General features: G+C 35.7%; 1 protein-coding gene across 1 annotated transcript; it reads left to right on the top strand.

Annotated features, from left to right (window-relative positions):
• Window positions 1-218: 218 nt before the first annotated feature.
• LOC115216562 (trissin receptor-like) lies at window positions 219-20,463 on the top strand. The gene is made up of 4 exons (XM_029786027.2): window positions 219-328; window positions 1,587-1,904; window positions 9,112-9,272; window positions 19,134-20,463. Exons 2-4 carry the CDS (start codon window positions 1,739-1,741, stop codon window positions 20,244-20,246), a joined length of 1,440 nt encoding a protein of 479 aa, XP_029641887.1. The 5' UTR covers window positions 219-328; window positions 1,587-1,738; the 3' UTR covers window positions 20,247-20,463.
• Window positions 20,464-24,545: the final 4,082 nt, after the last annotated feature.

The following is a 24,545-nucleotide window of genomic DNA, read 5'->3' as shown; positions in this document are numbered from 1 at the left end:
TTTTTTCCTGATCATACATGTAGTGTTAATTGAAATAATTGATTAAGAGAAGCCAGATGTGATTAACTTTGCAGTCAGACTTTAGAAATATTTTATTTTTTATATTGTTACTCGAAATTTTCATAACTGTTTCTATTATAAATTTTTACTTCATATTCTATATTTTGGTTTTGTTTAAAAAATAATTATTAAATCATTAGTGTTTTTTTTTTTTTCAGTTTAAAAATAAATGATGTTTTTCTACAAAAAGAGACAGGAATGGTTTAAAGATCATACGGAATCATTAATCATAATTTCTTCTAATATGATTTTCAATGCCCAATACATGGTGAGTTCTCGTCGTGCCTTCTTCATACTTGTTGATTCTCACAAAATGTTCTTCTGTCTGCAGTTCAGATATACATAGGTTTTAGTTTATTTCAACCAAAATTTCCTTTATTTTTATTTTTACTATTATATTTCTCACACTTTCTTTTGAGATCATCATATATGTTAAATCTCGCTGTGATTTTATAAACATCTATAGGAAGCACTCCGTCGGTTACGACGACGAGGGTTCCTGTTGATCCGAATCAACGGAACAGCCTGCTCGTGTAATTAACGTGTAAGTGGCTGAGCACTCCACAGACACGTGTACCCTTAACGTAGTTCTCGGGGATATTCAGCGTGACACAGAGAGTGACAAGGCCGGCCCTTTGAAATACAGGTACAACAGAAACAGGAAGTAAGAGTGAGAGAAAGTTGTGGTGAAAGAGTACAGCAGGGATCACCACCATCCCCTGCCGGAGCCTCGTGGAGCTTTATGTGTTTTCGCTCAATAAACACTCACAACGCCCGGTCTGGGAATCAAAACCGCGATCCTATGACCGCGAGTCCGCTGCCCTAACCACTGGGCCATTGCGCCTCCACATAAACATCTATATAGCAGCAGTGACTGTGGCTCAGCGTGGCCACTATTTCCAACTGAAACAGGTTAAAGTAATGATAAGAATGAAGATTATAATACGGTTATATTTTTGTGTTGTGGTTTATAATATACTAGTATAATATGCTTTTGTTTTATTCGTTTCTCTATAGATTTGTATACAGGCGGAAAAATACTTTGCAAAAGATATATATGTAACTAGCAGTATCGCTCGGCGTTGCTCGGGTTTGTAAGGGAAATAACTATATAGGCATTTTTAGAGAGTTATAGCCAAAAAATAGCAAAAAAAAATGCATTAAAAATGGAAACAAATTATGGTAAATTTTTTTTTAAATCGTTGACTCATCGTAGACATTTTTAGAGAGTTACTTTCCTTATATAATAGCGAAAAGAATGCATTAAAATGGAAAAAACGATGGTAAATTTTTTTTAAATCGTAGACTCATCGTAGACGCGCGCTAATATCCAGAAGGGCTCGATATGAGTCACGATTATAAGATACCCGGTTTTGGTTAAACTGCACCGCAAAATGTGGGAGTAGTTAGGAATCTAAATCGTAGGAGACAGACACACAACTTCACTTTTATATATAAAGATGTATGTTGCACTAATTGTTTTGATATGATCCTAAATTTCCTTATTTAATTTTCCTATTTTCCAGCTAAAATTCAAACTCTATGCTTAATATCGACGTGCAAAAAGTGTGCAATCTTGCTGGAAATATAAACATACAACAAGGCAGCGGGAAGTTTGAAATGAAATAACAGCATTAAATACCTTAATGAATAATAATTATATTTCATATATATTACAATGGAAAACCAGCTTAATTCAACAGTGGTTATTGACGAATTGAATAATACTCTTAATGGTACAGTTGGTTACAGTTTGGGCACGTTTATAAACCCGTTCAACAAAATACATATCAAAGTAACATTTTGCTTTTTGTACTCTGTGATATTCATGTGCTGTGTATTTGGTAAGTGTTTACCATTTTTATAATTCGATTGCTTGTTGTGCTCACTTTCCAACCATTTGGTTTCGGGTTCAGTCTCACTGTGCGGCACATTGGACAAATGTCTTTTACTGTAAGTGAATTTATGAGTGAATTTGGTGAGACAGACACTGTGAAGATTCCCGCCACATGTATCTGTCTTCGAGTTAGTGTTAATCTTCTACCACTGCTTGACAACTGGTGTTGGTTTGTTTACGTCCCTGTAACTTAGCGTTTCAACAGATAGAGTAAGCATCAAACTTTTAAAATTAGCACTAGGGGGGGGGGGTCTATCTGTTCGTCTAAAACCTTCAAGGCGTTATCCTTGCATGGCCGCTGTTCAATGATTGAAACCAGTAAAAGATAAAAGGGTTTATTATCTGTGTAATCATTCAGCTATTTTATTCTTTGATAGGCGGAGTTCATTAGTTTTTCAAATCGATCTTAGAACTTTGTTATTTTTAGCATAAAGTTCCTGGTACATAATTGTTTTAATTGTAAATATGTGTGCATGTGTGGAGAGTGGAAAAAAAAAGTGGTCATTCTTTTTATAATATTTTCTTAAATTTCCTAGTCTAATTAAGTTAGAATCTTAAGTTACAACTAAGACGTCACCGCTTTAACGCCACTTCCTGGTACCTTGTATGTTTTTTAGCGGAGTCTACTCTCTTGCCAGTCCTTCAAGTTAAGGATATCTTCTCTCCACCCCACAGATCTTGGAGGCTCTGCGACGGGTTGTAGGTGCAACCTTACCTTATGACTTTAAGATAGTAAAAAAAAGAACGTATCTATACATTTTAAATACGTGCTAGCAAATTTGAATGTGAATATTTGATCGCTGTTGTTTTTCATCTTCGGCGAATATTTTCTCTCCTTATCCGACAGGTGATCATAACACGTGATTCACCGGTGTAAAGGTTTCAGACGTCAAGGTGTTTCGATCTTGTGTGTCTAATCAGTCAACGTTATCCCGCTGGTCTGATGTATCTGACAATAGCACAAGCGTTCGTTTATAGGAATCAACAGAAGATAATTATATTTTTTATACATACTGTTGTCGCCCGAACAAATAATAATCTATTGGGTACAAGCAGCACAGCGAATATCTAAACAATGCTTATTCATAGTTAAAAGTATCTATTCATATTTAATACGTTCTGGAAAATAACGAACATATTAAGAATGAATAAATATGTTATCATTTTATTTGATCTAAGTTGGGATTCTCGCTGTTCTGCGGCAAGCAATGAATCATGATAAAAAAATATTTTATGGAAAAATGAAGGAGCAATATGCTACGTTGAACTATTCAATAGACACCGCTGAGAATGAAACTATATTTAAATCTGTGACAATGTTTAATGCTTCCTCAGATATTATTGTATATTGCCTCAGGGGTCACAAGTATCTTTACTCTGTCATGATTGAAAAAAATATGTTTTAACTCTTAATATGCTTTAATGGCAGACATCATCAAATGACGTTTCAAAATTTTCACGTAGATATCGCCATCATCAAAAGAAAGTAAAGTGAATATTCTGCAGGGCTTTTCATTAATGACACTAAATTTTAATAAGCGACAGACTAACAATTATTATAGATTTTGTACTTATCTAAAGTGAAAATAAGTATACTCTCTTTTCTTTTAGTCTCTTTTATTTGTTTCAGTCATTTGAATGCGGCCATGCTGGAGCACCGCCTTTAGTCGAGCAAATCGGCTCCAAGACTTATTCTTTGGAAGCCTTGTACTTATTCCATCGGTCTCTTTTGCCGAATCACTAAATTATGGAGACGTAAACACACCAGCATCGGTTGTCAAGCAATGTTGGGGGGGGGACAAACACAGATAGACAAACATATACACACACACATATATATATATATGTACATATATACGACAGGCTTCTTTCAGTTTCCGTCTACCAAATCAACTCACAAGGTTTTGGTCAGCCCGAGGCTATAGTAGAAGACACTTGCCCAAGGTGCCACGCAGTGGGAATGACCCCGGAAACATGTGGTTGGTAAGCAAGCTACTTACCGCACAGCCACTCTTGTACCTAGATGAAAATTACTCTTAAGAAAAAGTGATATCTTTCTTGTGTTTTTGGAACATATTCCTTCAACCCTTTTCCGCCCTTTTAAGGGCTAAAGTCACACCAACACGGAGACTTCTGGGTAGTCTTACAACTTGATAAAAACGATAGAAATGCTTCCCTCAAATTCCACCTGCTTGTCTAATGAGGGAGAATGAGAGAGAGGGGAGAGTGAGAGCTAGAAAAGGGGATAAAGGGACAGAGGGATTGAGGGTGGTATAAGAAAGAGATATGTAGAGAGGAGATAGAGAGGGAGAGGAGTGTATAGAGAGGGAGAGGAGTGTATAGAGAGGGAGAGGAGTGTATAGAGAGGGAGAGGGAGAGGACTGTAAAGAGAGGGAGGTATAATAACGGTTGGAATCATGTAGTGCAGAAGAAATATATCGCAAAAATATAGGGCTTGATTATCATTGTAGCAAGGCTTTTCATCATAGGTCGGCTGGTTCAGGACAGATCTCTCAGGGCTAAACAAAAACAACAGCAACAACAATATAGACTTCAATAAACTTATCTTTTGCAAATCGAAATCTTACTTGGTACCAAAAATCGATATGTGCCTGCAGTAAAATCTCTCTTTAGAAATATTAATTACTACTGTCAGATGGCAGATAATTTGATGTTTTGTTAACAATGCAAATAACTTCAACAATAGATACTTCCTCACAGGAAAACAAAAATAACATTAAAAAGAGATAAAAAAAAGCAAAGAAAAAGAAGGATAGCTCACCAACCGGTTTTTGAGAGGATATTGTTTCGTACATGAAAATCCATGATATCTATATTTGTATGCTCGAATATAAACTGTACTAATTGAATCTTTTCTAGAATAATACTGTGATTGATTGCGTATTTAGATATCATCATAATATACCAAAAGTATATATACATATGTGTGTGTGTGTATATATGTATATATATGTATATATCTATATATATATATATATATATATATATATATATATATATATATATATATATATATATATATATATAAGAAGGTAAAGAGAGAGAAAATAGCAAGCTTCTGACATTTATACATATAATGTTGTATATATGCATACGCACAGACACACACATATATATTTATAGATAAATATATCTATATATCTATCTATCTATCTATCTATCTATCTATCTATATATATATATATATATATATATATATATATATATATATATATATATATATATATATATATATATATATGCATATGGATATAAATATGTATGTATTTATAGTTATATATATGTGTGTGTATGTCTATATGTAAATATATGTATTTACACATACATGTGTGTGTGTGCGTCTGTCTATACACACACACACACACACACACACATATATATATATATATATATATGCATATCCATATATATGTATATATATGCATATTCACACACACATATATATCCATATATATATATTTTTTAAAATCTTTTAGAAGACTACCTGTTTCTTAATTTGAGATCTAACCGAGCTGTAATTATTTTATAATGGATAAATCTTAGGTATTTTAACAAGCATTTACATCCATTGTATCTACCACAAAAGTAAGTTTTAGTGTAGGTTGCTTAGATACATTAGACTAATGTATTGTAGGTCTTACTCTATCAAAACTTCTGGTATAAGTCAACTGCAGTCGTAACCAAACAATGGAAACTAAATCAATTCTGATTTGGTTCTATATTAAAACACATTTAAGTAAATAAAGAATGACAAGGAGAAAAAGGAAGGCAAAATTGTGGAACAATGCATATTAATTATATACATTAACAGTAAATTGTCGAGGACAATAGAAGATAATCGTTTCAATCCGAGGTACAAGGTTACATATTTAGTGGAAAGAAATTAATCCTTCGATTTTGAATTTGTTTTACAATAATTTTTATCTTGAATGGTACGTTGAAACCAATATTGTTATATATGAGAATTGTGTGTTTGTGTGTGTTTGCGCTTGTAAATGAGTGCAAATCGTGAAAAGAGATGATATTTCTGTATGCGAAGATGCAGCTAATGTTGAGATTATAATAATCTGACAATAACAACCATTTATGACTGCTTTGTGCTATTGACTGGGGGTGGAAACAGAGTATGTCTTTAAGGAGTGGTCAACAAACAACGAGTCCTTGTATCAGGAGACTCCTTTCCTCTTTTTTTCTATACATCAGTAGCATAGAAAAAATGTTTGAGTTTTTAGTTTACCCATAGTAGGAATTGCAACGTATAAATTTATATTAGTACTTTTGATAATTTCAGATAAAAAAATCTCATCTTTTGCTAATGAGAAACATTAAGACGACTAGCGCTCAAGTATAGCTAAGATAGACAAAAGTCATGATTTATATCACTAATCTTATTCATAAACTCAAAATAATTGGGAAAAGGATATTATAATCTTTTGCTAATGAGAATGATTAATATGGCTAGAGCTATAGTACAACTGAAGTACACAATATGATAAATGGTTATTATTCACCTGCACACAGCAACAGTAATTATCAGGCGGTTATATCAGCAAAGAAGGTTAATCACATAGTAATTAACAAATTACTTGCTCACACCATATTGCTGCAACCGCTTAAAACTAAATTATAATGCCTACACTAAACTAATGCTTTAGGGAGAGTTTATAAATAAAATAAATGCGCCCTTTTAAAGCCTAGCCAGGCTCATGGGCCTGATTTCCCGGTTTCTATGGCGTATGTGTTCCCCAGCTGGATGGGACGCCAGTCCATCGCAGCGTTACTCATTTTTGCCAGCTGAGTGGACTGGAGCAACGTGAAATGAAGTGTTTTGCTCAAGAACACAATGCCTCGCCCGGTCCAGGAATCGAAACCACAATCTTACGATTATGATGCTGACACCCTAACCACTAAGCCACGCGCCTCCACAAGGGAGAGTTTAAGGCATCAAAATTAAAAGGTAAATGAAAAGCGCTATTGATAATTCTCATCAAAGACAGGGTACTGAGGCCTATTGAGAGGTGGAAAGCGTTGGAGAATGAATCTAATCTTTGGCGAATTTAATACAGTGAGGAAGGTTAAACTACGGACATATATCGTTCATGGTGAAATTTTCGTGGTTGTGTGGTAAGTGACTTGCTTAACAACCACATGGCTCCGGGTTCAGTCCCACTGCGTGGCACCTTGGGTAAGTGTCTTCTACTATAGCCTCGGGCCGACTAAAGCCCTGTGAGTGGATTTGGTTGACGGAAACTGAAAGAAGCCCGTCGTATATATATATATATATATATATATATATATATATGTGTGTGTGTGTGTGTGTGTGTGTGTGTGTGTGTTTGTGTATTTGAGTTTGTCCCCACCAACTTCACTTGACAATCGATCTTGGTGTGTTTACGTCCCCGTAACTTAGTGTTTCGGCAAAAGAGACCGAAAAATAAGTACTAGGCTTACAAAGAATAGGTCCTTGGGTCGATTTGCTCGACTAAAAATCAACGGAACAGCCTGCTCGTGAAATTAACGTGTAAGTGGCTGAGCACTCCACAGACACGTGTACTCTTAACGTAGTTCTCGGGGATATTCAGCGTGACACAGAGAGTGACAAGGCCGGCCCTTTGAAATATAGGTACAACAGAAACAGGAAGTAAGAGTGAGAGAAAGTTGTGGTGAAAGAGTACAGCAGGGATCACCACCATCCCCTGCCGGATCCTCGTGGAGCTTTAGGTGTTTTCGCTCAATAAACACTCACAACGCCCGGTCTGGGAATCGAAACGGCGATCCTATGACCGCAAGTCCGCTGCCCTAACCACTGGGCCATTGCGCCTCCACTATCCAACCTACCATTCAGCTTGAAGTTAAGAAAGGCTGAAATTAGGTTCTTAGGGAGGAATTGCAGCTCCTTAACAGATACTCTAGAAATGATCGCGATACCTGGGGCAATAGAAGCCTGCAACATTTAAAGGATACTCAACAAAACAAGATGGTTTACTTCATACCTTTTTATAACCTTGCGACTAAGTTGGTAGCAGGTTGAAATTAACTCTAAACTAAAAACAGAAAAAGAAAGTCGACGGAACATTCAGTTACACACACACACACACACACACACAAACATACACACACACACACAAACATACACACACACACACACACCAATTTGATATTTTGTAGAAAAGGCACAAAGACAGAGAAAGGATGAGTTTATTGGGACGAGTTTGGAGTTAGTGAGAGACTTCATGTTGCACATATGAATTACCTTACTTTTGTGTGTGTGTGTGTGAGAGAGAGAGAGGGGGGGAAAGAAAGAGAGAGAGAGAGAGAAAGAGAGAGAGAGAAAGAGAGAGAGAGAAAGAGAGAGAGAAAGAGAGAGAAAGAGAGAGAGAGAGAGCGCAGTACAAACTAGCTGGTCTTGACTGTGTTTTGTAAAACGTTGTTAGGAAAGTATTTTTCTGGCACTAAAGAAAAAGATCAGTTTTTGAGATGCTGTTGTTGTTACGCTGAAGATATTCTTTCAAGGGAGATCTTTAGTGATGGCAAGGGTTAGCATGACATATGAAGCGTACATACACTTGCGTCAGAAATTAATTAGCACTTCTCAAATTTCTACATTAAATAGGTTAAATCAATTAACCTATGAGCTGTTCAAAACGTCTTACGCGATGAGAAAACTTAGTATGGTGTGATTTCGGTCCTTGCGAGGCGCTACCTATATCTATTAAACAAAGGAAGATTTGTCTGCATCCGCACTCCAAGTTGTTGTTGCACTGCTATGTCAACATCATAAGGCTGTAGATTCTCAAACTGCTCTGCAAACAAAGTTACGTCATCGTTCTGCGCAACAGTGAACTCGCAACAAAGCAATAGTTCGAGATATGGCCACTAGGTGACAGCACATACCTTGAGTGAAGAGCAAATCAAGGGTGCTAATTAATTTCTGACGGTAGTGTATGAGTTTTTAAAAATTCTGCTGATAATGCTATAATCTTCTAAAAAAAAATAAACAATTAAAAATACATATGATGTACAAATAATTAAAAAAATATCACTTCAATTATTTCAATGGGGTGCATGTATTAATTGATATTTCTAATATAATTAATTTATAAACTAATCAAATTTTTTTCATCGTTTTGCAGGTAATTCTTTGGTCCTTTACATCATTGTGAAAAATGCACGAATGAGAACCCGTACCAATTTCTTCCTGGCAAATCTTGCAGTGGCAGATTTTTGCGTTGGGGTCTTTTGCATCTTCCCAAACTTGTCGACATATTTTTCACCTGTTTGGCATCTTGGAAAGGTTTGTATTCAATCCGTATTTTTTTCCATTAGTTAACGCAAAACACCATCATTCCAATAACATGAACATCCATTTAAAAAAAGTTCAGGTGGACTTGAATGTGAACATGACCTTTTGCTGACCCTTGCAGTCAATGACCATTGCAGACAATGACAACATAAAGTGGGGTAGTGTCAGCGAGAACTGGGGTAATTTATAAATCTTACGGTAGACTACTGTAATGTTTACAGCAACTGCTAACGGTGATAGGGGTGTAAAAGGCTATGTTACGGGGATGTAAATACACCAAGATCTATTGTCAAGTGATGTTGGTGGGGACGAACTCAAATACACAAACACACACACACACACACACACACACACACACACACACACACATATATATATATATATACGACGGGCTTCTTTCAGTTTCCGTCAACCAAATCCACTCACAGGGCTTTAGTCGGCCCGAGGCTATAGTAGAAGACACTTAGCCAAGGTGCCACGCAGTTGGACTGAACCCGGAACCATGTGGCTGGTAAGCAAGTTGCTTACCACACAACCACGAAAATTTCACTATGAACGATATATGTCCGTAGTTTAACCGTCCTCACTGTATTAAATTCGCCAAAGATTAGATTCATTCTCCAACGCTTTCCACCTTTCAATAGGCCTCTATACCCTGTCTTTGATGAGAATTATCAATAGCGATCTTCATTTACCTTTTAATTTTGATGCCTTAAACTCTCCCTTGTGGAGGCGCGTGTCTTAGTGGTTAGGGTGTCATCATCATAATCGTAAGATTGTGGTTTCGATTCCTGGACCGGGCAAGGCGTTGTGTTCTTGAACAAAACACGTTGCTGCAGTCCACTCAGCTGGCAAAAATGAGTAACGCTGCGATGGACTGGCGTCCCATCCAGATGGGGAACACATACGCCAAAGAAACCGGGAAATCGGGCTCATGAGCCTGGCTAGGCTTTAAAAGGACGCATTTATTTTATTTATAAACTCTCCCTAAAGCATTAGTTTAGTGTAGGCATTATAATTTAGTTTTAAGCGGTTGCAGCAATATGGTGTGAGCAAGTAATTTGTTAATTACTATGTGATTAACCTTCTTTGCTGATATAACCGCCTGATAATTACTGTTGCTGTGTGCAGATGAATAATAACCATTTATCATATTGTGTACTTCAGTTGTACTATAGCTCTAGCCATATTAATCATTCTCATTAGCAACCAAGCTTCCATCTGTCCAAGAGAATTCTTAATGAATAGTGGACCTGGATGTAATATAATCATAATAATAATAATAATAATAATAATAATAATAATAAGGAAATTATTGTATACAGTGCTCAGGTGCACCACAACTTGTCAAAAATGCGTATAAAGCATATGCAGTAAGGTACAAATGTCTGCAAAGTGACCAGTGTATGAATCAGATACATGCTTGCATGTGTATGGAGGGGAGAAAATCAGGTGTAGTGTTGGCGAATCTCAGGAAGCATGGAAGTTTTGAAGGATGCAATGCTTCGACAACTAACAACTGATGCCGGCAGTCAGTTCCTTGCTTCAGCAACTCTTAGCATGAAAAAATGTTTCCGAAAGTCATGGGAGCTGTGCTGTTTTCTGACTTTGTAAACATGTCCACGGGTGTTAGACAGGTGGAGTTTGAAAAGGTGCTCAGAGTTATTGTTTGTAAGATGATTAATAATTTTATGGGTGTCTGCGAGGCAATCCATTCATTTCTTAGAAATAAATATTTTAAATCAGGTAAAATGCCAATATATTAAACGTATTTAAGTATACCCTTGTTCGGATAAACGTAGGACATTATATTATCAGTTTGACTGATAATAAATTGATGCGCAAAATTATCTTGTGTTTGATTCAAGCAATCTTTTCGGTTGTTTTATTACACTGTGTAATAAGGTTTCGTGACGGAGTGGTAACTGTCATTTCCTGCTCGTTACCCCAAGAAAGTATGAAAAATGGCTAATATTTCCTTCAAACTTTGCTTTTGTTACATTTATCCAAACCCCAAAAAATCCCTCTCAGCGCATGACTATGCTCTCCCACTACTCCTGCTCATGATCTAAGATGCACATATTCTTTTCTACTCTAGGCACAAGGCTCGAAATTTTGGGGGAGGGGACCAGTCGATTAGAGTGACCCCAGTACGCAACTGGTACTTAATTTATCGACCCCGAAAGGATGAAAGGCAAAGTCGGCAACACGCAAACCTCTGATCCGTAGATGAAATGCCGCCTGTCTCTCCTCTTTCTAGCGTTACTCAAGAACCCTTGCGTCCAAAACCTCTTACTTGATGATTCTTTCCCTGCGCATAATATTTATGTTTCAATCGTCAACTTCTAGCAATTTAAAGTTCTTGTATAGAGGAAGCTAGCGTTGTGGAAGATCGATATTTTTATGTTAGCAAAAGAATTCAAATGAGACCTATATCGAAGTTTAAAGTCTACAGTGCTTCCTATATAAACTCTTACCCTATTTGTAGCAGGGATTTCCATAGAACACCTATATACTACGTTATTACGTAAACAGTTTTCGGCTAGAGGACACGACTCCTTAATTCGACAATTACATGTCCCCCACCCCTCCCGCATCGGTATTAATTTTCCGATTACTAGAGGTTAAGTTACCCCCGACTATCCGGGGTTACCCTGGCGTAATATTTACGTTAGAGCCAGTGTCAGTTTTGAAGTTATAGAGTTCATTATAAAGATTTGTGTGGGTAGATTTCTTAAAGCTGAGTTTAGATCTATGATCGAACCTAAATTCCAAGTAGTTGAGTATGACAATTTTACAGAGAATTTATTAAAAATAGGATGATATTTATGATTTTTAGGAAAGTTTTCCTTCAATATCTTAAAAAATAATTTGGGTAAAAATTTGACCCGAAGAGAGGAGGGCGGGGCGAACCATATAATTTTCTAGATTTTGAGAAATTGGTCTGATTAGATCGGTTGGGGATGTAGGGCTTATATTTACTAATTCCTAAATGCCACGTTATTAATTCGGGCCTCGTTCATTCAGTGTTTTTTTGATATGTTTAATTGGTTTATCTAAACTGAGGTTCGTATTACTAGATTGTAAGCCAGTTCAAGATATTTGAAATTTTGGTCTTTAGAATTGTATCAAGGATGTAAAATATTCCTTTTTAAAAATACTTAACTTTAGGGCTTGGTTATATTACCGTGCATGGGTGCTGAATATCTCCTCGTTCACCGATCAGTTTCAGATTCCAGTTGAGATAGTAGTTAAAATACGATAGAGGGTTGATCTAGGGTGATTTGAAAGAACGTTTAGGTCCTGAAAGGTTTGTTTTGGTTTGATTTTCTATATGGATGTCGAATATTAGTTTTAAGATTAAGAGTGATGTCTAAAACAATTAGGTATCGTATGATTTATTTCAAACACTATATTTAAATTATTATTTTTAAATAATTTTATTAAATCTTTCTTTGCACGTTCAATCTCCGGACGGGATAAATTTTTAGTTATATGTATAGACATGCACACACACACACACACACACACACACACACATATATATATATAAATGTGTATATACATATATATATATATATATATATATATATATATATATATATATATATATATATATATATATATATATATATATATATATATATATATATATATAGGGTGAATTCACAAAAAACAAAAGACAGGTGTGGTGTAGACAGCAAACAGATGTATTAGTTTAACGCTCGGGAAGTGAAATAGTCTTTAACGTTTCAAGCCTACGCAGAAAGGAACATAGTAAGAAACAGGGAGAGAAAATAAAGAATGTGTAGTGGCTAGCGATGAATCATGGCGAATGCTGGACAGAGGGGTCACACAAGAGACCTAGGAAGAAGGCGAGATAATAAAGTAGTGGTTATCCCAAAACGAAAGTTGTGGGTTCGTTTGAAAGAGAAGAGGGGTCGGTTAGGGAAGATGTGCGAAGTGGAGGGGTCGGACTTGAGTCGCCGTAAGGCTCGGAGAATGCTGTGTTGGAGAGGTAGGGTGGTAGAGTGGTAGATGAGGGGAAACGGGAGACAGGAGACAGCAGGGCGGATGCGGGAGAGAAAGCAGATGCACAGTCCACGGAACGTGCTCTGGTAAGGGCAGTGTGGATAGTGCTGATGGGATATCCACGTAGCATGAAGTGGCGAGCCATGAGTTGAGACTGATTCTCAAAGTCATGGTCGTCACTGCAGAGACGGAGGAATTGGGAATAGGGGACGGAGAGCTTGGTGTGTTTAGGGTGGGAGGTGGAAAAGTTGAGATATGAGTGAGAGTGTGTGTTTGTAGTGAATGGAGGTGGTGAGAGTGGATTTACATACTCTTTTACTTGTTTCAGTCATTTGACTGTGGACATGCTGGAGCACCGCCTTTAGTCGAGCAAATCGACCCCGGGACTTATTCTTTGTAAGCCCAGTACTTATTCTATCGGTCTCTTTGGCCGAACCGCTAAGTGACGGGGACGTAAACACACCAGCATCGGTTGTCAAGCAATGCTAGGGGGACAAACACAGACACACAAACACACACATACATATATATATATATATATATATATATATATATATATATATATATATATATATATATATATATATATATATATATATATATATATATATATATATATATATATACGACAGGCTTCTTTCAGTTTCCGTCTACCAATCCACTCACAAGGCATTGGTCGGCCCGGGGCTATAGCAGAAGACACTTGTCCAAGATCCCACGCAGTGGGACTGAACCCGTAACCATGTGGTTGGTTAGCAAGCTACTTACCACACAGCCATATATAGATATATATGTATATACACAAACACATATTATGCATATATGTTAAATAATAAATATATTTACACACGTGTATCTGTGTGTGTTCGTGTGCGTGTGTGTGTATGTGTGGAGTGATTTTGAAGTGCATGAAAGTGAGCCATTTGCCACTATTTTTACATCAGAATTCCCTTTTGTGATCATTTCTTGCGCATGTATTAGGCCTGAAACTAAAAGGATTACTTTAAATGAAACCCTATTATTATTATTATTATTATTATTATTATTATTATTATTATTATTATTATTGTTGTTGTTGTTGTTGTTGCTGTTGTTGTTATTATCATTATCATTATTATTATTATCATTATCATCATTAATATTATCATTATTATCATCATCATCATCATCATCATCATCATCATTATCATTATCATTATTATTATTATTATTATTATTATTATTATTATTATTATTATTATTATTATTATTATTATTATTATTATTCAATAGTTTTATTGCTATAGCGTGCTTTCACTTCACTACCGAGCCCAGCTCTGTGTGCCTTGGGTATGTGCTGTGATTTGTTGTGATGCTCTGATGGTTATTGTATGGAAAGTGTTCTGCGTAGGATGTGTGCAGTGCCTAGTAGTGCAATTTTCTGTATGTTATATGTGTTTGTAAGTCCTGGTGTTTTTGTTACGTATTTGTCTGAATATTTTTTGATCATGCCTAATGCACCTACTATGATAAGGATTGTTTCTGGTTTTAGATTCCACATTCTGGTTACCTCTATTTCCAGGTCTTTGTATTTTGAAAGTTTCTCCATTTCTTTTAGAGACACGTTGTAATCTGCCGGTATTGATACATCAATTAGAAAGCATTTTTTTTCTTCATGATCTCTGACAACTATATCTGGTCTGTTGGCCTTAATTTCTCTATCTGTGTGTATCGGCATATCCCAGAATATGATTGCTTTCTCGTTTTCTATGACCTTTTCTGGTGTGTGCCTATACCATCTTTTTTCTGCTGTTATTCCATAATGTTGGCATAGCTTCCAGTGTATGTAGGTTTCAACTCTGTCATGTCTGTGAATATTTTCCTTCTTAGCCAGGACTGGGCAGCCAGAGATAATATGATTTATTGTTTCTTGTCCATCTCCACATATTCTACAGTTACTTGTTATATTTCTTTTCATTACATGTTTTTGGTAATTTCTGGTGGGGAGGCTTTGGTCTTATGCAGCAATTAAAAATCCCTCTGTCTCTGCGTTGAGTCCTGAGCTTCTCAATCGTTGCTGGGATTTTTCTTTGTCTATTTTTTTTGCATTTAGTTTAGTCCAGTATTTACCATGAAGGGGCTTTTCTTGCCATCGTTTTATCATGGTTCTTTGCTGTTCTAGCTTTAGTTTGGATTTCATTTGTTTTATAGATTTTGTTGTTTCTTCGTCTTCATCTAACATATTTGTTAGGTGGTATGATTTCTTGTTTGTATTTGTCAGCTTCCTTAAATACTGAGAACAGTTTATTATTATTATTATTATTATTATTATTATTATTATTATTATTATTATTATCATTATTATTATTATTATTATTATTATTATTATTATTATTAAAATAAAGGAAACATCATGAATAATGCTGGAATGATAAATAAATACAATTCTCCACAGTTATAATTTAATATTTGTTTAAACATGGAAAGGAGAAAGAAATCAATAATGCAGATTTTTTTTCAAGAAATCAGTACAAAAATGGGAAAGATCTCATTTGATTCCTATGTGGCGCCGTTTATAAACAACCTAAAAAGAAATTGAATTAGCACGTGGATTTCAGATCAAAGAAGCTTTCACTTTCTCCCTAAATATTTTAGAGGTTACTCGACGAAGATTCTCAAAGGGATGCGTAAAATGGTTTAACGACGAAGGAGATTGAACCCAATTACTTATATTAAGTTTTATCATATTTTCATTTGTGTACAAATCCCCGTACATATTAACCTACATACATACATAATACATACAGGCACAAACACAGGCAGACAGGCTTATAAACAGTTTGATATATAGATAAATAGATACAGGGAGTTGGGGAGGCGGGGTAGTGAGATATATTAAGTATTGTGTTTGTTTTTATGTCAAGATATAATACAAACAATTTTACATTAAACTCCATAGAGTAAATATTTATTACTCTTTAACAAGAACAGTATTGACAGTGACTCCCATGTTTCTGCCAGCTTAGTCTTTATGTATGTATGTATGTATGTATGTATGTATGTATGTATGTATGTATGTATGTATGTATGTATGTATGCTTGTATGAATGTAAGTACGTATGTATGTATATATATATTGTTGTATTTCGGAATGGTCATTTTGCCAGTTTAGCCAATAAAAACACACGCACTATATATTTGGTGTTACTTTGCTTCAGTGTTATTTATTTTTTTACATTAATCTTAATCTTATTTCGGCCAGAGTTCTTTCGTCATACCCCTGTGTTCTTATTGGCTAAACTGGCAAAATGACCATTCCTAAATACAATAATATGTTTCTACACACGATTTCAGATCAAAAATCTTGCAAAACAAATATATATAAATTTATTTATTTATTATTTGTGTGCCCCCTTTTGAAGCCTAGCCAAGCTCATGGTCCGGTTTCCCGGTTTCCATGGCGTATGTGTTCCCCCCAGCTGGACGGGACGCCAGTCCATCGCAGCGTTACTAAAAAAACAGGAAGAAAGAGTGAGAGAAAACTGGGGCGAAAGAGTACAACAGGGGTCGCCACCCCCCACTGCCGGAGCCTCGTAGAGCCTTAGGTGTTTTCGCTCAATAAACACGCACAACGCCCAGTCTGGGAATCGAAACCGCGATCCTCTGACCGGGAGTCCGCTGCCCTAACCATGGGCCATTGCGCCTCCACACACACACACACACACACACACACATATATATATATATATATATATGCATATATATATATATATATGCATATATACATACATGCCAGGCACATGCCGTCAGTAATTACTCGGAGTAGGCAGTTGGTGACGTTTATGTATTAAAACACAAGAAATTAAGCGAAACATACACCTGCGACTGAGTTGTAGGCAGATTTACTTCGGGCCTTTATAGCGCGTAAAGAAACCGTTGTTGTAGGAATGTACGCAGCATGTGTACTACAGCAGTTCTATGCGTAGCTTCAATACTGAGATTGAAAGGCAGGAGAGAGTTATGCCTACCTAATCTACAAAAGAATAAAATAATTTGCATTTTATGCATAGTAATCAGAGTAGACTCCATAATTTTATTGAATTAGGTGCATATTTTGCCATAACAGGAAAATGTTACTATTGATCTATTTTATTCAAAGTAGGCACTGTCTACGTCGCCTGCCTAAGCGGCACGTCCCTGATACATAACATATGTGCCGGTTTCCCAACCATGTTCATTCTGCTCAGGCAACGCAGGCTCCGTCGACTTGGTGGCATCCACTGTATGGAGGATGTCCCAGTATTAAAAAAAACCCGTCTCTACAGAGAAATAACATCCAGTTGGAGAGACGCAGGCGAGATGCGGTGAGCCGGCAGAAACGTTAACACGCCGGGCGAAATGCTTAACGGTATTTCGTCTGTCGTTACGTTCTGAGTTCAAATTCCGCCAAGGTCGACTTCGCCATTCATCCTTTCGTGGTCGATAAATAAAGTACCAGTTTGGCACTGGGGTCGATGTAATCGACTTAATCCGTTTGTTTGTCCTTGTTTGTCCCCTCTATGTTTAGCCACTTGTTGGCAATAAAGAAATCTACATATATAAATATATAATGCAAAATGGGACCAGAACGCAAAACTAGATGATACAAAAAGGGACAACAAAACATCCAGATAGACGATACAAATAAACAAGGACGGGTCATTCAAAGTTTTATATCTTCAGTCAAGAACCAGATTATCCTCGCAATTTCGGCTGATTATTCTTCAGATTCCTCTAATCTGGCCAGCCCCAAGTAAAAACTAAGCTAAGAGCATTAGATTCCTTGGAAGAAAGCATCGAATGTATACAAAAACAAGGACGGAAAAAACGGACAAATATAAATACAATGAAATGTTTGTATCTCATCCGTAATGCTTCATTTCCACACGCGCCAGCTTAATTCAATTCGTCCGTAGTCGAAAGACAACTGTTGTTATGTCCTGTTATTATTTATTAAATTATATTTTCATTGTATTCATATTTGTGTAATATTGTCCGTTTTTTCCGTCATCGTTTTTGTAAATGGGTCCATAGGTGTCTCGGGGTCCTCACGTATGACCCACAAATGTAAATCAGTGTGTACAGCGTTTCTGGTGGTCTTTGGAGCAACTTTCATGGATGTTGTTGGGTCTTTCGAAATTTTGGCCTTGAGATATTTAAGAAATGCATTATCCCATTTTTTTTTATTTATGCTTCCACTTCCTTGCTTTCTCTTGATGCTTCCCATATCGAACATTCGGTTCTTAACTTTGTAGACAGTGCTCACAGAAGCCTCGACAGTCTGAACAATACGTCTAATAGCAACCCCCGCCACGAAGCAAATCTGCAATGCGTTGCCTCTTGGCTTCTTAAGTGGACATACTAGATCGTATGACTGGAACTTCTGCTTAAATTAACTCTATGTACCTCCACCCTGAAATAAAAAATAAATTTCAGTATTTACGCTCATCAATATATGATAAATAAGGCTTTTTTTTGCTAGCAAAAACTGTCCGACGAACGGCAACGTGAAACTCAGAGTAACAGGTTTTGTTGAATTTTCTGCTGCTTTAAATAAAGCATATTACTCTACCACTGGTATTTGAGTACTCTTTTTTCCACCTTGTTTCACATTTATGTGTTTACTCCGGTATATATATATATATATATATATATATATATATATATATATATATATATATATATATATATATGTATATTTGTATATGTATGTGTGTGTATATGTATGTAAGCGTGCGTACATGTGTGAGTGTACGCATTTGCGTATATACGTGTGCTAATTTTGTTCTTTTCTTTTTGCAGGTAATGTGTAAATTGTACTACTTTGTTCACTACATGAGTTTGACGGTGCCTGTATTGCTTCTTACAGTAATTTCAGTGGAACGATACATAGCTGTACTGTATCCTTTGAAGGCCAAGCAGATGTTCACATTTAGACGGCTGAAGATCTTGCAAGCAATTATCTGGTTATTCTTAATTATCTATAACTCTCCTCAACTTGTGGACTATGACACATTTGTTATTGGCAACAACACTTATTGCTACATACGTTCTGACAGTATCAACACCAATGCGTATGTCCTAGCTAACCTTGTCATTTGGTACACTATTCCATTATCAGTGCTTACATTCATGTACGTCAAAATTGCTGCTGTACTTTGGCAAAGCAGCAGTTCTAAAAACTTTGTTTTGAATACTAGTTCTCAGACTTACAGAAAATGTGTTAGCGGAAAAAGTGGTTCTTCAAACCAAAAAGAGAATCAAAACTATTATTCTCATTCCTGCAGAGAAATGAACGACAGAAAGTACGACAATCAAAATAAAGAATTTGTGTGTTCTGGTTATAAAGATATTTCTTTGGATAGAGATAAATGCAAAGTAACTTTATCAAACAGAGAACCCTATTTAGAAAGTGAATGCATGTCGGAATGCGAAGGTGAAACCGATTGTGGGAGTAACACCGATATTTACTCAATAGACAGTCTAAATAGCGCTGGTTCATCGATGAAAGGACACATAAGTAACAGAAACAGCCTTCAAAGAGTGACTCTTGTTAAAGAAACTTTAAGGCACAACAATATTTCGAGTCAGATATGCCCTGAACAGCATCATCAAAAGAATTATCCACGAGTTACTACACAGAAAGCGATCCAAGCCCGAAGAAAAGTCATCATTCTTCTTGTAATGATAATTGGTTCATTCGCTGTATTAGCTCTTCCCTATCATATCAGATCTTGTTTATACTTGTGGGCAGACACGCAATCTCTTGGAAGTCTATTTTCTCCAATATGTTATTTACTTTATTATGCAAACAGTGGTTTAAACCCTCTCCTCTATGCGCTGGTCTCTGATAATTTCAGAAAGAGTTTTAAAGACACTTTTATTTGTCGTGGTAATCGTCGTACGAAAAAATAATCTGAAAACGTACAAATAATGTTGTCATCGTCGTTGGTTTTGTTGTTTCATTCTCGGTTAACTTTTATTGACCCGATTTACCATCAGATACTTTCCATTGATAAAAATGGCTGGAATACATTTGTGTGCAGCAACATGTCACTGAATTTGTCTCCTGTTCTCATTAAATTATTAAACGTTTATCTCTACATATACTTTGAAATATAGAAAAAAAAATGATCGTGTATCCCATCCATAGGAAGAAACAATCCTTCTTATTCTACCAACAACCAGCCTGTTGCTCTTTTATGTCCAGCATTTCTCAAGTTTTGAAAGTGATTCTAACAGATCACTCAATACTCCATTTTGAACTTTTCCCTGGATTCTGAAATGATAGAAAGAAATGGAAAATTATTGTTAAACATTTACACATCAGTAATAAAGTTTGTGAAATCTACAATTGTGTTTGGCTAAGTGATCACTGATTACGGTCGAATAACTTCAGGCACTAAATGTTTACCTTAAAAATTTGTATACAGGTGTTCTTTTTTTTTTTACCAGAACAAACGTTTACAGTGTATACTTTGATACGACTTTTTTAAACTGATATTCCTTTGACTTAAATATGCTTTTCCCTTAAAGTTTTATCTATCTATCTATCTATCTATCTATCTATCTATCTATCTATCTATCTATCTATCTATCTATCTATCTATCTATCTATCTATCTATCTTTCTATCTGTCTATCTGTATATATATATACATATATATATATAAATACATATACATAATATATATATATATTATATATATATATATATATATATATATATATATATATATATATATATACATATATACGCACCACACATATTTTCTTCTTTCATGCATATTTTGTTTTTATATGTGTTACATTTAGTATTTAAAATAATTCATTGTAACAAAACTGTGCATACTATACTGATTCAACCAACGCTGCTTGTTTATGGAGTCACCAGTCATATCCTCTCAACTCAGATGTATAGAATTTGATCATCTCATCGATTCCTTTCTTTACTGTAGTTATCTAGTTACGGAAATCCCTAAATAAACTACATCCTTAGGCTATTGTGCAGTAGCTTGATCATTTTCCACGAATAGAGATGTTCAAAACTTATTTAATATTCATTTTACAGATTAGTATCTTAAAACTAATTCTAAAAGCAACAAACATCCCCAATAGCCTTTCATGGAAACTGCAAGTGTTTCACCAAACCCAAATATAAAATATTAAAAAAAAAACTGGATTTCCTCTTAAAGAAACCTCAAATACTATGGGTAGGATGATCTTTTGACCCATTATAAAACTCAAAATGTTGACATCTAACTAACCTTCTACTCACATCTGAGTTGCTGCATTCTCCGTAGACAAGCACATGCGTTTGAGGTTATGTTGTAATAAAGTTCCTTGAGAAGAAAACTTACAATGTCTCACATTTTAATTAAAAGGCTGCCGATCAACCATTACGTGACACCTCGTCAAGATCTCTTTCGTTTCTGCTATAGTAATCAATGTTCATTATAAAGTTGTGCAAGATCACAATCTAATAAAACCTCCTTCCAGTCTCTCTCTCTCTGTCTCAGTCCCTTACGTTGGTACCAAAATAATCTCTGCCTGAAGCCACGTCGTAAAAAAATCCGATTTCTTAAGAAGAAACCCTAGAATGTTACACATCCTACAAACCATCGTATAACAAACCTCTCAAGGCCTCTTTTCTTTCTACCGATGTAATCTCTATCTTACACCATTTTACGAGGGGGTAGGAACCCCTTTACACGGCTTTCTATACACTTACAAATACATTCATTCGCCGTAAACTTATATCAATATTTGCCTGAATAATCATCATAATTCAGTGCAATCATTAACAGTACTTTCAAGCAATTCAGGGCAATTCTGCTAGTCTTTTATAAAATCATCTTTCAACAACGTCTAACTGTGAAAAAATCATATACATATCCTCATCTGTAAATCAGACTATGTTTACCCACCAATACTTATGTTTACCTGAAAATACCTGCGTTTAGTATCTAATACGTGTTAGCTGACAACATTTCGGTCAGTCTATCCATATAAGGAAAGCAGCTCTCTATAAGTACATTTTTGTGGGTAAATGCACTCAAAGCCAGTACAATGCCATGTATTTAATATATAAACGCGTCGCAATCATTTCTGTAACACAAATCCTGTAGGCTTCAAAAGAGCTATGAGGACCAACACGTTTTTAGTGCTCGTTCCCATAGCTCTTTATAAAGGCATAGGCGTGGCTTCTTTTGCAACCACGTGGTTTCTAGATCAGTCTCACAACGCAGCAATTTAGGCAACTTCTGCACGACATATGTGAGTTAAACTGGTAGACGGCAAATGTATGGAAGTTCTGTCCTCTCTCTCTCTCTCTGTATATATATATATATATATTTATATGTATGTATGTATGTATGTATGTATGTATGTATGTATGTATGTATGTATGAATGTATGTATGTATGTATGTATGTATGTATGTATGTATGTATGTATGTATATACATATATATAAACATATATATATATATATATATATATATATATTATATATATATATATAAATATATATATATATATATATATGAATGTAAGTATATATCTATCTATCTATCCGCTCAGTCGAAGTCGACTCTCGGTCACTCGTTGGATCAGTGTCCTCAAGTCAGTTCTATCCTGGGCCGCTTCTTTCAGATTGGCTATGTCCATTCCGGTATCACTCTTGATGGTGTCAAGCCAGCGGGTTCTTGGTCGGCCTCTTCCTCTCCTGCCACTGACCATTCCGAGCATGATGTCCTTCTCCAGGGATTTTCTCCGCATAACATGACCGAAATATGCCAATCTATGCTTGGTGATCCTAGCTTCTAGCGACAGTTTCTGCCTTATCTGCTTAAGAACTTCTCCATTGGTGAGCCTCGCTGTCCATGGAATCCGTAAAAGTCTTCTCCAACACTAAAGCTCGAATGCATTAATTCTCTTCTGGTCAGCTTTCTTTAATGTACAGGTCTCGCATCCATATGTTGCTATTGGGAAGACAATTGCATTCACCAATCTGCATTTGGTAGCGTGTCTGATGTCTCTACTCTTCCAGACCCTGCTAATGCTGACCATTGCCTCTCTGCCTAGTACTATCCGCCGTCTTATTTCTGGAGTCCAGTCACCATCTCGATTTATTTTGGAGCCAAGAAAAATGAAATCATCAATCACTTCGATCTCTTCATTATCGATCTTGTGTGCTCGTATGTATATAGTATATATTATGTATATATATATGTATATAGATATTATATATATATATATATATAGATATATATATATAGCTATATATATATATATATATATATATATATATATATAATATACATATATATATATACACACATATATATACATATATCATTTGTTCTTTTATTGTTTCTGTTATTTAACTGACGCCTTGCTAGAGCACCGCCTTTTAGTCGAAAAAATCGAACCCTGGACTTATTCTTTGTAAGCTTAGTGCCTATCCTATCTAACTCTTCTGCCGAACCGCTAAGTTACGGAGACGTAAACACACGAACATCCTATATTAATAGTAGATTTATCATCATTCTCTTAGGGACTGGTAACCACTATAAGCTGTGGTTTGGAATAGTTCACACGTGTGCTGAGGCTAGTTAAAGGATTTTATATTTAGACTAGCAGTATCGCCACCCGGCGTTGCTCGGGTTTGTAAGGGAAATAACTATATAAGCATTTTTAGAGAGTTATAGCCAAAAAATAGCAAAAGAATGCATTAAAAATGAAAAAAAAAAATTATGGTAATTTTTTTTTTTTAATCGTTGAATCATCGTAGACATTTTTTAGAGAGTTACTCCTTAACATAATAGCGAAAAAATGCATTAAAATGGAAAAAAAACTGATGGTAAATATTTTTAAAATCGTAGACTCATCGTAGACGCGCACTAATACCCAGAAGGGCTCGATATGAATCACGACTATAAGATACCCGCTTTTGGTTACATTGCACCGCACAATGTGGGAGTAGTTAGGAATCTAAATCGGAGTAGACAGACACACAACCTTTCTTTTATATATAAAGATATAACTGGGGTACTTATGTGTACACATGACTTTTGCTTCTGCTTCTTTCTATGGGTGCGTATAAGTATTTCATTTATTTCTTATCGTATTTTCTACTGATGAGGAAAAAATTCCATGGGCTTTAACTCCGAAATTGATTCAATATAGAAATAACGAACTTTTAAAAAAAAAAT

Source organism: Octopus sinensis, linkage group LG10, assembly GCF_006345805.1.
Source record: "Octopus sinensis linkage group LG10, ASM634580v1, whole genome shotgun sequence".
Lineage (NCBI taxonomy): Eukaryota > Metazoa > Mollusca > Cephalopoda > Octopoda > Octopodidae > Octopus > Octopus sinensis.
Note: the sequence above shows the minus strand (reverse complement) of the source record. Positions and strands in the feature narration are given on the sequence as shown.